Here is a 17,959-nt window from a genome sequence, read left to right on the forward strand (position 1 = left end):
ATCCTACACAGAACATACCTTCATAGTTTACCTTCATCTCTTATCAACAAATATCCTACACAGAACATACCTTCATAGTTTACCTTCATCTCTTATCAACAAATATCCTACACAGAACATACCTTCACAGTTTACCTTCATCTATACAGAACATACCTTCACAGTTTATCTTACTCTCTTATCGACAAATATCCTACACAGAACATACCTTCATCTCTTATCGACAACTATCCTACACAGAACATACCTTCATAGTTTACCTTCATCTCTTATCGACAAATATCCTACACAGTTTACCTTTCTCTCTTATTGACAAATATCCTACACAGAACATACCTTCACTGTTTATCTTCCTCTCTTACCAATAACTCCCCTATACAGAACATAACTTCACAGTTTACCTTCCTCTCTTACCAATAATTCCCTTATACAGAACACAATTTCATATTTTACCTTCCTCTATTATCCATAATTCTGCTATATAGGACATAACTTCACAGTTTACCTTCCTCTTTAAGTGTAATTCCCCTATACAGAACAAAAATTCAGAAGACTAGTGTTGAAACAATACAAAAACTCAGAAGACTAATGCAGACACAATACAAAATCTCAGAAGACTAATGCAAACACAATACAAAAAAAAAACAGAAGACTAATGCAAACACAATACAAAAACTCAGAAGACTAATGTAGACACAATACAAAATTCAGAAGACTAGTGTTGAAACAATACAAAAACTCAGAAGACTAATGCAGACTCAATACAAAAACTCAGAAAACCAGTGATGTTGTTTTCACATTTTAAGATAATATTTCTCATCTTTCAGAATGTTGATAGAATATATTCATCTACAAGTTACTATCAGACTATGACCTGAAATGTTTACTTATCCATAATTTACTTTTGACACTTTGATTGATGTGCCCCTAACTATAATTTACTGAAACAAGTCAAAATTTAAAGATGATAAAAAAAATAAAGATCTAAGTTTCAGTTATTTCATTGCAAACTATTAACTTTTCAGATTTTACAACTGTTGTATCTAGCATCAGATAGCAATATAATGAAAAACATCATAATTACTTCTTGTGCAAATGGCTTCCATGCACAAGATAAGATGAATGGGTATGGCATACAACATGTTTTCTCTATCACAAGAAATTCCACACTCTTGAAGATTAACAAGCAACCATAGATACTTGGACAAGTTAACCCAATTTTAAGACAAATGCATTTCTTTGTCCATTATTAAGAATGAACACTTAAAAATATTCTAAAAGCTGTAGTGTGTCAATCAGAAGAACCAGAAGTATTCATTATTCACTATTTTAAGATGATTTACCATATTGATAGTTAATGTCACCAATCTTACAGCAATATGACAAACAATACTTTGTCATGGAACAATGAGAGATGGAATTTCAACTCATAAAGTAAAAACAGATAAAAAAACACCTAAAATTACAATGAGGATTCTATCACTATTACACAAAACAAAAATAATAATAAAGAGATAGTAAATTTCCAAATGGGCTAATAGTTTTAGCACTGTTTCTTCAAAATCTGGCTACACACTTTAGTGCTATAGGTGTGTTAAAGAAGTTATGGTTACTTTCACTGTTCCACCATAGCATTCAAGAATAGCAGACTCTCCTCTAAAGTCTTTGCAATTTGAAATTACAGAAAGTTATTAACTTCGTAGCCAGTATGTAATAACATGTGGTATGTTAACTTTTCGTGTAACCAGTATGGAATAACATATAGTGTGTTAACTTTATATATCCAGTATGTAATAACATGTACTATATTAACTTTACATTGCCAGTATGTAATAACATGTACTATATTAACTTTACACAGCCAGTATGTTATAACATGTACTATATTAACTTTACATAGCCAGTATGTAATAACATGTACTACATTAACTTTACACAGCCAGTATGTAATAACATGTACTATATTAACTTTAAATTGCCAGTATGTAATAGCATGTAGTATATTAACTTTACACAGCCTGTATGAATAATATGTAGTATGCTAACCTTATATACCCAGTATGTAATAGCATGTACTATATTAATTTTATGTAGCCAGTATGTAATAACATACTATATTAATTTTATGCTATATTAACTTTACATACCCAGTATGTATTTGTTTGTTTGTTTTGAATTTTGCACAAAGCTACCTGAGGGGCTATCTGTGCTAGCCATCTCTAATTTTGCAGTGTAAGACTAAAGGGAGGCAGCTAGTCATCACCACCCACCACCAACTCTTTGGCTACTCTTTTACAAACGAATAGTGGGATTGACCTTCACATTATAATGCCTCCATGGCTGAAAGGGCGAGCATGTTTGGACAGCGGGGATGCAAACCTCGCGACCCTCGGATTAGAGTCGCGTATTAACGCAATGCCATGCCAAGGCCACCCAGTATGTAATAGCATGTACTATATTAACTTTACATAGCCAGTATGTAATAGCATGTAGTATATTAACTTTACATAGCCAGTATGTAATAGCATGTAGTATATTAACTTTACATAGCCAGTATGTAATGGCATGTAGTATATTATCTTTACACAGCCAGTATGTAAGAGCATGTAGTATATTAACTTTACATAGCCAGTATGTAATAGCATGTAGTATATTAACTTTACATAGCCAGTATGTAATAGCATGTAGTATATTAACTTCACATAGCCAGTATGTAATAGCATGTAGTATATTAACTTCACATAGCCAGTATGTAATAGCATGTAGTATATTAACTTCACATAGCCAGTATGTAATAGCATGTAGTATATTAACTTCACATAGCCAATATGTAATAACATGTAATAATTCTTATTCTCTTTACAGCCTACAATAAAAACAACTTGACTATTATATCCAAACATTTTGTTGACTATTAAATTCTGTATGTGAGGGTTGTTGGAGTATTGAAAATTCTTTTTTTTTTCTTCTAATTTTATATAAGTTCAAAACATAATTGAAAAATAATTTGAAACATAATAATGGCTGGCAGTAGATTATTTCAGTTTGGGAAATACTATGAGTGATAGTGTTACTATAAAATACCTGCAAATAATCTGCCTGGCCAGCATTTTGGTGAAGGGCCAAAATCTGATGTGGAAAGAAAAATATTTCATATAACATTACAAGACAGGCAGAGAAATGACAGAATAAAAAAACAACACATATATCAGATGCAGTAAATGTTCATTCTAAGAATAAAATGAAATGGGCATGTAGCAAGGTATTCTGATAAGGATGGACATTAAGAACAATGAAAAGACAAGCTAGGATGGTAAAACAATCTAAGGGAAGGCAAAGAGAAAATGAAGGGACAATATGAGGATGAAAGCAGAAACCAGATGGACATGGTATGCTAAGAATTGGAAATACTGGACTGATCTAATGGAGAGTTACATCCAATGAGGGATGACTGAAGCTAAGAGAGATAGATATATAATATAATTCTAGTATAAACAATGTTATCATTACCCATAAAATTAACTTTATTATAAAGTATCTAGTGTTCCTTTAAAATGATCAAGTATAGGGTGAAACAAGAATTAGCAGCCAATAACACTATGTAACACAAATTTTGTTCCTGGATAGTATGCATTATTTCTGAATTGCTTATGTTGTAAAAGTACAGAAAATGGCCATTATTCCCTTCAAACTTTGATTTTGTGACCTGGATAATGAAATTTAGAAATTAACCTATTTTCTATGTAAAAACGGGCAAATTTGCACATTTTTATTTACATAACATCTGAATAAAACAACATATAAATCAAGATTTGAATGTATTTTTACTAAAGTCATACAAAAATGTTTAGAAGTAAGTAGTTTTTCAAGATTTTCGACTGTAATGTAAATCACTTTTACGTATCAGCCCCCAAATGTAGTCTCCCATCACGTTTTCATTATATGCTCCTTGGTAGTGGCATTCAAAGTCCAGTATATCTTGGTGGAAGCACTCGCCTTGCTCTTTGAGGTTCACCGAATGAGTCAGCAGAAGAGACAGATACTTATTTCAGTTATGAAGCAGCACAGCTCTGAGGCTTCTGGATGAGCTTTCAATGAAGAGGCATCATTCGTTTGGGTTACAGGCAACTCCAATTGCCTCGCACAGACCAGATACATTGTGGCAGAAGCAGAGCCCATCTTGACAAGTGAAGAAGCTTGAAAAATGTCAGTGATGCTTCCCCTAACTTGCAACTTTCACATTTTCATTTAACAAATCCCACTCCTTGAGCCCAGATGTCAAAAGCTCGGCAATTGACTTTGTTATACCAAGATCTCTGATCAAGCCATTGAGGTCTCTTTGGTTGGGGTAGTACGAGTTTCTCTCACCAGCTATATCTCTGAAATTGTAATCTGGATTTTCAATGTCTACCTCCTCTTCTGATTTGTTGCTCTCTTCTGAGGATAGCTGCTTTCTCTGACAGAGTGGATACAGGGAGCTCAGGGCAGTGTGTCACTGGGGCGATGGATGATGGAAGGTTTGGATACATGATAGCAGACATACTCTTTCTAGCCCAACTTTTGGAAGAGTCCATTGTGCGGAGTAGCAATTGCTCAGGTGGTCAATGGATTCACGCCAAATTCTTGGAATAGCGAAGTTCATGGCTTTCTTTTCCCTCTATACTATCCTGCAAAGAGCAAAATAAAATTGTTATTATGAAAAATAAATTTATTTCATCCACAATTAATGTGTAAGAGGTTCATGCAAAATATTTTATTTGTTATATTTTTCTATACTATTGGAAATTAAAAAAAATAAAAGATATTTAAATTTTAAAAGGTCTAAAATATCCATAATATAAAATCTTACTCTTCAGGCAAGCAAAAATTGTCTGTCTTACCTTCTAGAGTTTCTTTGCAGTGCTCTTAGGTAAAATGAGGTGTCCAGAGTTTGTTTTGATCCGTGACAGGCATGCTGAATTATGCCTTGTAGGCTTCACACATTTTAGAAAATACTGTCACAGACTACTTTTTTTGTTCATCTTGATAAATTAGCCACACATAGCAGAATGCATCTGGAGAATGCTTGCAGCTTCTTGATTCCATATCTGATAAAATCAGATAGGTCTATGTGTTCAATTAGGCAGGTAGAATTAAACTGAAGTGATGAGTGGTGAACCTCTGTATGTATATATTACTATGGAAAGTTCTAAAAAATTCTAAAGGTTCTTGAAAATTCTTATAAGTTCGAAAAAATTCTCTAACAGCTGCTCAGCATTGAATCCACTTGGAATGTGCTGGAAAAAATGGGTAAATTTGAAAATTTCATTACCAAGGTCACAAAAGCAAAGTCTGAAGAGAAAAATAGGTCTTTTCCATTTACTTTAGATGTAAACATATGGGAAATAACACTTTTTGCCCAGGAACATGAAAAAGTAAAAATGTTGTTACATGGTGCAATAAATGAACATTAAATGACTGTAAACTATAGATACTCAATGCTTTGTACACTATGCAATCGATGTCATTAAGGAGCCAACCCCTATATTATGTATGAAAGAAAGGAGTAAAAAAATCAATACATTAAATTTTATCACACACATTCATAAAATAATTATGAGATTTTTGAAGCAGTGTTTTAGACATATATATTTCATCTGAAAAGGCTACTTTTCTATTGGTCAAGTTTTATATTTGCTTAAAATGAGTTGTCCAGGCACATATTGGCCAATTGCTATGCATTATATATATAGAGAGAATTTAGTTACACAAAAACTATAAATGCTCACTTATATCCTCAAAGAAACAACCATGACAATCTCCAGTTGCAGCAACATTCTGCATCTTATATTAATGTAATCAAACAGTCAATGGCTACAGTAAATCATCATGGACTGTATCAGTTGGCTATCATATCTAGTAATCTTCTGTCCATATTTGAGCATAAGAAAAGTAGCACACAAGATAAATTTTAAAAAATTTGAATTTAAAAACCTGAAAAAAGCAATCTTAAAAAGCAAGCAAACAAGACTGTAGATACTGTAGACATTATTTACTTAAACTACAAATCAATATTTTGATGTTACCAACTGCAATTCTTGGCAGCAACACAGAACCAAAATTGTGATTTGTTGTTTGAGTAAATAATATTCACAGTAACCCTAACCTTGTTTCCTTACTTTTTTTATGATCACTATTTGCTGGTTGTTGTTTTTAATTCCCAGTTTTTAAAATGTCTTGTAAAATCTAAGAGTTCAAAATTAGAAAAGGCTAACCTTTGTATAGCTTCACACAAATACCCAAAATAAGTATCATCCTTATGTTGCAATACAATGCCGGTTACACCCAGAACCGGTTTTTGCAACAAATACAGCTGACTAATAATAATGAGTACTAGATCATAGACACATATCCTCCAATCAGTTGATAACCAGTATACACCACTATATTCAAGGTAATCACTGCAATTGAAAAACGTTTTAAAATGTTTAAACAAAATGGGAAAAGAAGTTAATTTCATTTCATTTTCATAGCTTGGAGCTATACATTTTTTATTTAGTGAACTAACAATGTTGTCAATAAGATTAAAAGTTCATTTTAACATGAAGCAAAAGTTCCAGTCTTTAAAAATAAGTTCTGTCTTTTCATAAAAGCATTTTAGCTGTTAAACAAAACATTCACCAATAATTAATCATACTTGTCATAAGGCAAAAGTCTTAGACTTACCCATAATTGTTCTTTTAAACATTATCTTCTTCATAAAATTACAATAAGCATAATGCTATTATTGTCCTACAGTCATGTGAAAAGTTAGGACACCCTATGAAAGCCTGTGTATTTTTGTAACATTTTTGGATATATATATATATATTTAATCTCAATATCAACAATACTGAGAGATTATAGGAATATAACTAAACAATTTAAACTGAAGAAAAGACTTTTCAAGATCTTTTGTAAATGTAATTCTACAAAATGCATATTCTAACTGAGAAAAAAGTTAGGACATCCCCACTTAAAATGGCTCAACTCACACACAGATGTATCACACCAGGTGCATGTGATTAGAAGTTCGTTACTCAGCATTTTGAATGAGGCTTGCCCTATTTAAAACTCAGACATTTAGTTTGGTGTGCTCCTGACTGTTGATGTGAGAGTGAGCACCATGGTGAGAGCAAAAGAGTTGTCTGAGGCCTTCAGAAAGAAAATTGTAGCAGCTTATGAGTCTGGTAAGGGATTTAAAAGATCACAAAATATTTTGAAATCAGCCATTCCACTGTCCGGAAAATAGTCAACCGCGTGGAGGGCTTTCAAAACAACTGCCAACACGCCCAGGTCTGGTCGGTCAAGTTCTCCCGACAGCAGACCGTAAGATGCTAAAGAGGTCTCCAAACACCCTAACATGTCATCCACGAGACCTACAGCAGGCTCTGGCTACTGTTGATGTAGAAGTGCATGCCTCTACAATCAGAAAGAGACTGCACAAGTTTAACTTGCATGGGAGGTGTGCAAGGAGGAAACCTTTGCTCTCTAAAAGAAACATGAAGGCCAGACTGAAGTTTGCCAGAGAGAATGTAGACAAAGACCAGGACTTCTGAAATAATGTTCTTTGGACAAATGAGTCCAAATTGAATTATTTGGACACCAGAACAGAGGACATGTTTGGCGTAAACCAAATACAGCATTTCAGGAAAAGAACCTCACACCAACTGTGAAGCATGGAGGTGGAAGTGTCATGGTTTGGGGTTGCTTTATTGCAGCAGGATCTGGACAGCTCACAATCATAGAATCCACCATGAATTTTACTGTGTATCAGAGGGTGCTTGAGGATCATGTGAGATCATGTGTGCGAAAATTAAACCTGAAGCGGAACTGGATCCTGCAACATGACAATGACCCAAAACATACCAGTAAATCCACCAAGGACTGGCTGAAAACTAAGAAATGGAGAGTCCTGGAATGGCCAAGTCAAAGCCCAGATCTTAATCCCATTGAGATGCTGTGGGGTGACTTGAAACAGGCTGTACATGCAAGAAACCCCTCAAACATCTCACAGCTGACAAAATTCTGCATTGAGGAGTGGGGCAAACTTTCTTCAGACCGATATCAGAGACTGGTAGATGACTACAAGAAGTGTCTCACTGCAGTTATTTCAGCCAAAGGGAGTAACATTAGCTATTAGGGGATAGGGTGTCCTAACTTTTTCCTCAGTTAGAATATGCATTTTTGTAGAATTACATTTACAGAAGATCTTGAAAAGTCTTTTCTTCAGTTTTAATTGTTTAGTTATATTCCTATAATCTCTCAGTATTGTTGAAATTGAGATTAAATATCTATATATCAAAAAATATTACAAAATACACAGGCTTTCATAGGATGTCCTAACTTTTCCACATGACTGTATGTCAAACATCATTTATTATAATCACAATTTCTGAAGCAGCAGGTGAACATGGTATAAAAAAGAAATCTAGGTCTCAGTGATGATGAAAACACACTTGTAAAGAAAATATATATGTAAAACAGCTGGTTTGGGTTGAGAAAATTTTTTATGTAGAGGAGCAAACAACATTTTGACCTTCTTCAATCATCATCAGGTTCACAAAGTAACAATGATTGAAAAAGGTCAAAACGTTGTTCTCTCATCTACATAAAAATCTCAACCAAAACCAGCTGTTTCATATATATTTTCCTCTAGGTCTGTTTTTACAAGACTACTCCAGATCTCAAAAGTTTCTTTCTTTCCTGTTTTTTTTTATGTGAAACTGTCAGTCACCAACAATTATTTAGGTCCATCTGATTCAATGTGTTAATATTAAACTTTTCTATTTTTACATGAATATGTCAGTTTGACTTTCATTATTCTTTAAAGTCACTTCTTTCTAGTTTTAGATTTAACATTCCTTTAAGCCTCTTCTCTGTTTAGTTTTAATTTTCAGTTTCACAATTAATCTTTCTAGCTCGATATGATTTGCATTGACATTTCTGAAACAGTTATTAGTAAAATGAAACCTCAGTAAAAGCAAACAGACTGTGTAATAATATATCAATGACACTATATTTGCTATACTGTGTGCTGATAAAGTCTTTCATTTAATACCACGATACAACAAACATAAAAGTGGTTGAGAGGCTATTTATGCAAGCATTTTGCTTGAAATGAAAGATTTTATGCAAATTTATTGAGTTGGTGAAGAATAATTTGCAATTAAATATATTTGTGCTACAAGACATCATTGTTAGAGTAAGGTTTTCAGCACTATTTACACTCACTGTCATTATTGTGTTTTCACCTCTGTGTATGTGTTTGCCAGCAATGTTTCTTATAAATGACTGAAAATTGAACTATGACCTAACTTCAAGTGATTAGCTTTTGGAGTAAAGTTAACAAAATCTGTTAACATGGAGAGAGATTTTTCACACTATTTTTGCTTAACTTAGTCAGCAATTATTAGATTTTGATTAAACTTTGTGAACATATGTAGAATATTATTTCTCATTGTCCCATAAAAAATTATCTGTGGCATTGATTACAATGGATATATGGACAAATTTTCATATTTTTTGAGAGATGAATATGTTCAACGATGCAAGACAGAGGTATGCAATCTCATGAGTGCCCCCTCTAGTTTTTATGAGTTTCTTGTTGTCCGTGTTAATTAAAAACAAATAATATACAAGTGACAAGCAGAGAGATCTAATTTATTAGATAAGTGAACAACTACAGCTACAAGGACCAACAACAGCACACTTAAAGTGGGCTGGTTTTGAGCTCATAATTTCTGCACAGTCTTAGTTTTACCTCTACAGAACAGTTTCCATGTTATAAAGAACAGCTTCCTCTTTAAAACATTTACAACCTGTATGAGCCAAAAATCCAACTCAATAGTTTTAACTGAGTCTGAGCATCAACTCTGAGATTATTTTAAAAATTAGAACCAGACAAAACATAGTAATAAAATTAATATTTTTGCAATAAGGTTAGGAAAATACTACCTTTACAAATAATTATAATAAAAAACAATGGTTTGTAATTACTCTAAGAGCATCTATTCTACTAATCTTGATATTGCTGTAAAGGCCAAACTGTAGTTGAAACATATATATATTTTACCATTACTTATTGTGTAAATGTCCTTTTTCTTTTTTCTCTAACAGTATTGACAAATTGTCTAAATACCTCCAGTAAGAAGTGTGTGTGTGATTTTCTTAGAGCAAAGCCACACTGGGCTATCTGCTGTGTCCACCTGAGAGAATCGAACTCCTGATTTTAGTGCTGCATATCTGTAGTTTTATCACTGTCCCAGCAAGGTACCCTCCAGTAGAGAGTACATATTTTGAACAGCAACAGACTTAACATAATAACTACTTGTATTTCATAGGTATCCGTTATATAACAATGTTAAAACCATACATATCTTGAAGGTGCTTTATAACCAAAAACACTCGATGTTACACACAGTACTGCGTGTGTGTGTGCGTTCCCTATAGCAAAGCCACACTGGGCTATCTGCTGAACCCACTGAGGGTAATCGAACCCCCAATTTTAGCGTTATAAATCGTAGACTTACCACTGTACCAGCGAGGAACATACACAGCAGTAAACAATCAGGTTAGTCAGAATTCAAACGTTTCTTTCACAAGCAAACCAACGTTTCGAGCAATAATTTCAAAACAAAACTTAAGAGAACTTTTATTTCTTTCACTTTTGATTTCTGAACGTCGTACGTATTATTTATAATGAAAACAAAACGATGGGTTGAAAGTCGGCAGGAATGTTTCTATTACAACTTAAGGAGTGAAAAGCACGGCGAGGTGTCGTTCCAGTACCTATATTTTTAAATTATTCATGGTTTATTTGAGAGTGAAACAAGAATCTTAAACCGTTTTACGGATTTTTTTATTTAAATAGTTGTGACGTTGCGATCACTCGTGTGATCGTTCTAAGGTACGTAAATAGTGTTAAGTATTGTTGGCAAGGGCGTGTACCTATTAAAACGTCACATTTATTATAATATTTCTCAAGACATAACACAGTTCAGTATTACATTTTTAACTGGTTAAACCACGGTTAATATTTATTATCAAAACTGTTTCATACAAACCATCTAGCGAATACACTACATGTTGTTAGCATTTATTACTATCACACAAGTTTAGGTTGTAGCTTGTTAAAATAACGCTAAATAACAATAAATAATAAATCCACAGATGAGGAAAAATATGTGAATATTCTGTGCTGCTGCTGACGGCCCACAAATGAGGAAAAGTACGTGATCATTCTGAACTGGCGACGGCCTACAGATGAGGAAAGAACACGCAATTACTCTGTATTGTTGCCTGCCCACAGAATATGGTAAAACGCAACCACTACACTGTATTGTTGACTGCCCACAGATAAGGGGTAAATCCCGCAATTGGTATGTATTGTTAACTATCCACATATTAGAAGACACGAGGTTATTTGCTGTTATTGGGCTGCATCCCAAAATGGAACAATCTTGTCTTGCTGGATGTCTACCATCATATATAATATTCTAAAGGATAATGAATTAACAGATATATTGAAATTAAGGAAAGGACACAAAAGAGGTCCAACCTTACAATAGAATTACAAAAATATAAATACCAACAGAGAACTGGAAAAATTCTCAGTTATTAACACAGATTCCATTCTCTGGATTTTCAGAGACACATTTCACATTCGATGGTGCCACTTCCACTGCGAGACTTTATAATATATATACATATATATTTATCGTTCTACTTTCTACTTCTTAATGGAAATTTATGTACTTCACGTTTTTGCCAGCGACCTGGTGATCCTCTCTTTTCTTCTTATGCTGGCGTGAAGGATCGACTCGAGAATTCAGGGATCGGCGAGCGCAGTTCGGGCAGCTAGTAGAACATCCGGAGCTGCAGTTACCACTGGCTACTGTCTCTTCCTTGCTGGTCACTTTACGGTGCCAAAGTGGGTCTGTGCGAAAAGTGGAGGGTCGCTTCAAGCCAGGCTTCATATCTATCAATAGCTCTTGTCCTTTTCGGTGCCATAAGGGATCAGTGCGGGCAGTTTCGACTTTGTGAGAGGCAACCACGTGCTGACCAGTAGCCTTGCACAATTCAGTACGCACAGTATCTCCTTTACGACACCATAAAGGGTCAGTCCTGGTAGTGCTTTTTTCGACAGCAGGGGCAAGAGGTTAGTCCCTCGGACACAGCGACAGTTACAGGTTGGTTTCGTAACATGTTCCATCAGAAAGCAAATTCCAGATTGTTCACTATACAAGACCAGGTATATCCAAGTAAGTATCAAATCAATATGGTTGAGTTCTTAACAAAATCTTTTAACTCCGGGTGGATCTTGTACTGAGATAAGGTGATAACGCACATTTATATAGACATCCACTAATTAAAACTTACACTCAGGGTCGTACTTTTTCACTCCACGGGTGGTATCATGAGCAGCATTACATGAATCGTCAAGTATAAGATGCTGACTAAGTAAGAGTAAAGTGTGTCAACTCCCAACTTATCTTGTAGTTTCGTCACTACCGATCTGAAGTGTTAACAAAGTCACTGTTATTACCCTTATCACAACAAAGGGGTTAAAGTAGAACCAGAGTTAAACAGTTTGTACCAAACTAAGGTGGAGGAAAGTATACAAGGTTGAGTGAGTAAAGTAGGCCCTATTAAAAAAAACACAAAAACCTTCAATAATAGGTCAACCTCGAGGTAAAGAAAATCTTGGAAGGCCGGCTTTCAACAGCTTTCTTTGCGTGAAACTTAACACCTGCAGACCCTTTTGACTGAATTACGGTAATAATAAACCTCTTCGAATTAAAAAAACTGTCGCTGAAGCTGTCACACAACATGAAGAGGGCTTGAGCTACACAGAGCATGCGCTTCAACGTCCCTTTTCTTATCGGTGTGATAAAACAACCTTCACAGTGGGTAAAGGTAAAATTTAAACGAACAGCGAATATTTATATTTGAAATATTAAATAACTATCATTTTTTCATACAGAGACATACCGAAAAAAAATCTAAAATTACAAATCGTCATGACTTTTCCATGAACAAACAGGTTAGTTTGCTTCATTATGTTGTGCTGAAAACTGTTTACTGCCGACTGAAGTATTCTAAAACGTATTCAAGAACTGGATGGAAAAACCAACCAAAACAAAAAAAAAAATAGTAACTCGGTAACCACAGGGACAGACAGTGTTCCATTTTAACACATTAGATGGACGACAGCTAGAAAACAAAGCATCCATCACCAAATATCTCGGTACTATCTATATTGGACGATGTGAAATGACAATCAGTGTTATCACGCACCAACAGTGCAAATATGCAGAGCACGTTTATGCAGTAAAGAGACGCAAACAATGAACTCTCAAATTCCTAGTCTGACACACAAACTTCAGCTAGTGCAAGTAATTTCAACTGGCCTAGTCGTGGATGAACTTAGAAAATAACAATACGAATTATATTTTTTAACTGTAAATTAACACTTGTAATCAGGTTTACAGCCGAGAAGAAGAACAAAAATTAGTTAGTTTTCTCAATGTATTCTCGAGCTTTAACACTAACTTGAACATTCACTCAAACGAAATTTGAAAGTTAAAATAGTAAATTACAAATAAATTAATCCAATTGCGGCTGCGAATCGCTTTTAACTACGCCAAAATTTTCTTTTAACATTGCTCAAAACAATAAATCAATCGTGACATCTATAAGTCCAACGGAACAATACAACTATTATATTTACCAAGAAGAATCTCAACTTAAAGTTTAATTCCAGTCAAAACACTAAACCAATCATGACACCTATCGGTCCAACGAAACTTGTTTGTTTTTGTTTTTGAATTTCGCACAAAGCTACTCGAGGGCTATCTGTGCTAGCCGTCCCTAATTTAGCAGTGTAAGACTAGAGGGAAGGCAACTAGTCATCACCACGCACCGCCAACTCTTGGGCTACTCTTTTACCAACGAATAGTGGGATTGACTGTCACATTATAACATATGCGAGCATGTTTGGCGCGACAGGGATACGAACCCGCGACCCTCAGATTACGAGTCGCACGCCTTAACACGTTTGGCCATGCCGGGCCCCCAACGAAACAATAACATTTTAAACCTTGCTGCTAAAATCGTTATGTCACCAAAAATTCAAATTTCGAAGTTTTGACGGAAAACTGAACGCACGTGTACTCTAAACACCTGTAAGTGGTCTTTTTAAAACGAAACCCTGTCAAAAATCTAACAACAAATGCACTAACATATTATTGTGCATTTCAAAATTTTAAGAAAACATCAAGATAATAAAATACATGAATGGGGAGGTTAAAATAATAGAATTCCAACAATACTAACGATTTACACTCATCTTTTCAACTTTTTTCGTAAACAGGACTGTAAATGTTTCGAGCAGAAATCTAATTAATGTATAATGACATGCACTAACAGACAAGAACCAGTTTGTGTTATTTGTTAACCACAGATTAACTTCATCATCACGCTTCGTCATGGAAGAACTACAATTTTACAACTATATGAAAGCAAGTATGACTAACCCTAAAAGAATTTCTCGTGACTCGAATATTTTAGCTTTTGTTGTTTTCCACTTTAATTTGAGAAACTTAAGGACTCTTATAAATGAGAGACTTTTACGCTTACTTCGAAGGCGAGAAAATATTCAACAGGAAACGCTAAGAGTGCGCGTTGACGTTAGAATAACACCCGAGTTAACTGAGTTAACTCAATTGTTTAAACAGGAACAGGTTTGTTTGTGTGCAATTGTTTAATAACGCTCGAAAGACTGAACAGGAAATTTAAGGTTTACGGAAACTGGTGCACCGGAAACAGAAAATGCACTGTTAATAGTGCATGTTTTATTAGCTCAATCCTACACATTCCAACAGCAGTTGTGATTAAAATTTGCATTTGAAAACCGCGTACACAAGAGGGTACGTTCTAGCATGTTGTCACAAGGCGAGAACTGCGAATTTCTTAGATTTTCTGTTGTTGATGGTATTTAAAGAGTGGCATACGGATAACACGAAAATTCTAGCTTTCGTCTTCCGAAATAAAACTGATGTATATGTACAATATATATATGGCATAATCAATTGGTTTAAAAGCTTTATTCATTATCGCTGTTTACCTTTGCCAAGTGATTGAGCATTGACAAACTACAGGGAAGGCAGCTAGCCAACACTCACCCACCGTCGACTCTTCAGCTACTCTTTTACCAACGAATAGTGGGATTGACCATTACATAATAACGCCCCATGGGCGAAAATGGAACACACACACACACACACACACTGGTGTGCGTACTACAGATCCCATCAGTTATCTGGCGGAAACATTTGGTAACAAAACTACAAATAACTAAAAGAAAAGTTTTAAAGAGGATTTGGAAATGTTAATCAAATACCTTAACATTTACCTTAGTTCTCTTTTCAGTTATATCAGACCTGTTTGTTAAAATACTTTTCGGATAAATCAGACCTGTTTGTTCTAATTCTTTTCAGATAAGTCAAACCTGTTTGTTATAATTCTTTTCAGATAAATGACCTTCTCATTACTTTCTGGTAAATCAGATCTGTTTGTTTTAATTCTTGTCAGATAAATGACCTTCTAATTACTTTCTGGTAAATCAGATCTGTTTGTTTTAATTCTTGTCAGATAAATGACCTTCTAATTACTTTCTGGTAAAATCAGATCTGTTTGTTTAATTCTTGTCAGATAAATCAGACTTGTTTCTTCTAATTCTTTTCGTTAAATCAGACCTGTTTGTTCTAATTCTTTTCAAATAAATCAAATCTGTTTGTTCTAATTCTTTTCAGTTAAATCAGACCTGTTTGTTCTAATTCTTTTCAGATAAATCACACCTGTTTCTTCAATTATTTTCAATTAAATCAGAACTGTTTCTTCTCATTCAAATCAGATGTTTGTTCTAATTACATTCTGATAAATCAGATATGTTTGTTCATATTCTTTTAGTTAAATCAGTTTGCTTTAACTGTTGTCAGTTAAATCAGATCTGTTTGTTCTACTTATTTTCAGATAAACCAGACCTGTTTGTTCCAATTCTTTTCAGTTAAATCAGACCTGTTTGTTCTACTTCTTATCAAATAAATCAGACCTGTTTGTTCTACTTCTTTTCAAATAAATGAGATCTGTTTGTTCTAATTCTTTTCAAATAAATCAGACCTGTTTGTTCTAATTCTTTTCGGATAAATCAAACCCGTTTGTTCTAATTCTTTTCGGATAAATCAAACCCGTTTGTTCTAATTCTTTTCGGATAAATCAAACCCGTTTGTTCTAATTCTTTTCGGATAAGTCAGACCTGTTTGTTCTACTTCTTTTCAAATAAATCAGACCTGTTTGTTCTAATCCTTTTGGGATAAATCAGACCTGTTTGTTCTATTTCTTTTCAGATAAATCAGACCTGTTTGTTCTAATTCTTTTCGGATAAATCATACCCGTTTCTTCTAATTCTTGTAGAATAAATCATACCCGTTTGATCTAATTCTTTTAGGATAAATCAGAACTGTTTGTTCTATTTCTTTTCAGATAAATCAGACCTGTTTGTTCTAATCCTTTTTGGATAAATCAGACCTGTTTGTTCTACTTCTTTTCAGATAAATTAGACCTGTTTGTTCTTATTCTTTTCAGATAAATCAGATCTGTTTGTTTCATTCTTTTTTTAGATAAATGAGTTTGTTCTAATTCTTTTCAGATATCAGACCTGTTTGTTCTAATTCTTTTCGGATAAATCAGACCTGTTTGTTCAAACTCTTTTCAGATAAATCAGACCTGTTTATTCTAATTCTTTTTAAATAAATCAGACCTGTTTGTTCTAAATTTTTTCAGATAAATCACACCCATTTCTTCAATTATTTTCAATTAAATCAGAACTGTTTCTTCTCATTCAAATCAGATGTTTGTTCTAGTTAGTTTCTGATAACTCAGATATGTTTGTTCTATTCTTTTTTAGTTAAATCAGTTTTTTGCTTTAACTGTTGTCAGTTAAATCAGATCTGTTTGTTCTACTTATTTTCAAATAAACCAGACCTGTTTGTTCCAATTCTTTTCAGTTAAATCAGACCTGTTTGTTCTACTTCTTATCAAATAAATCAGACCTGTTTGTTCCACTTCTTTTCAAATAAATGAGATCTGTTTGTTCTAATTCTTTTCAAATAAATCAGACCTGTTTGTTCTAATTCTTTTGGATAAATCAAACCGTTTGTTCTAATTCTTTTGGATAAATCAAACCCGTTTGTTCTAATTCTTTTGGATAAGTCAGACCTGTTTGTTCTAATTCTTTTCATATAAATCAGACCTATTTGTTCTAATCCTTTTCGGATAAATCAGACCTGTTTGTTCTATTTCTTTTCAGATAAATCAGACCTGTTTGTTCTAATTCTTTTCGGATATCAGACCTGCTTGTGCTAATTCTTTTCAGATAAATCAGACCTGTTTCTTTTAATTCTTTTCAGATAAATCATACGCATTGGTTCTAATTCTATTCGGATAAATCATAACCGTTTGTTATAATTCTTTTTGGATAAATCAGACCTGTTTGTTCTATTTCTTTTCAGATAAATCAGACCTGTTTGTTCTAATTCTTTTGAGATATCAGACCTGTTTGTGCTAATTCTTTTCAGATAAATCAGACCTGTTTCTTTTAATTCTTTTCAGATAAATCATACGCGTTGGTTCTAATTCTATTCGGATAAATCATAACCGTTTGTTATAATTCTTTTCGGATAAATCAAACCTGTTTGTTCTAATTCTTCTCAGATAAGTCAGACCTGTTTGTTCTAATTCTTTTTGGATAAATCAGACCTGTTTCATTTTAATTCTTTTCGTATAAATCAGACCTGTTTGTTCTAATCCTTTTCGGATAAATCAGACCTGTTTGTTCTTATTCTTTTCGGATAAATCAGACCTGTTTGTTCTACTTCTT

The 17,959-nt window shown here is 33.9% G+C and overlaps 1 protein-coding gene across 1 annotated transcript in view; it reads right to left on the bottom strand.

Annotated features, from left to right (window-relative positions):
* The window catches only part of LOC143257656 (huntingtin-interacting protein 1-like), a 129,841-nt gene that overhangs the window by 96,369 nt on the left and 15,513 nt on the right, over nt 1-17,959 (bottom strand). Inside the window, exon 3 of the mRNA XM_076516699.1 lies at nt 3,085-3,129. Within this exon, the coding sequence (XP_076372814.1) occupies nt 3,085-3,129 (45 nt within the window). The remainder of the gene's footprint in view (nt 1-3,084; nt 3,130-17,959) is intronic.

The sequence above is a fragment of the Tachypleus tridentatus genome, chromosome 7 (assembly GCF_004210375.1).
Source record: "Tachypleus tridentatus isolate NWPU-2018 chromosome 7, ASM421037v1, whole genome shotgun sequence".
Classification (NCBI taxonomy): domain Eukaryota; kingdom Metazoa; phylum Arthropoda; class Merostomata; order Xiphosura; family Limulidae; genus Tachypleus; species Tachypleus tridentatus.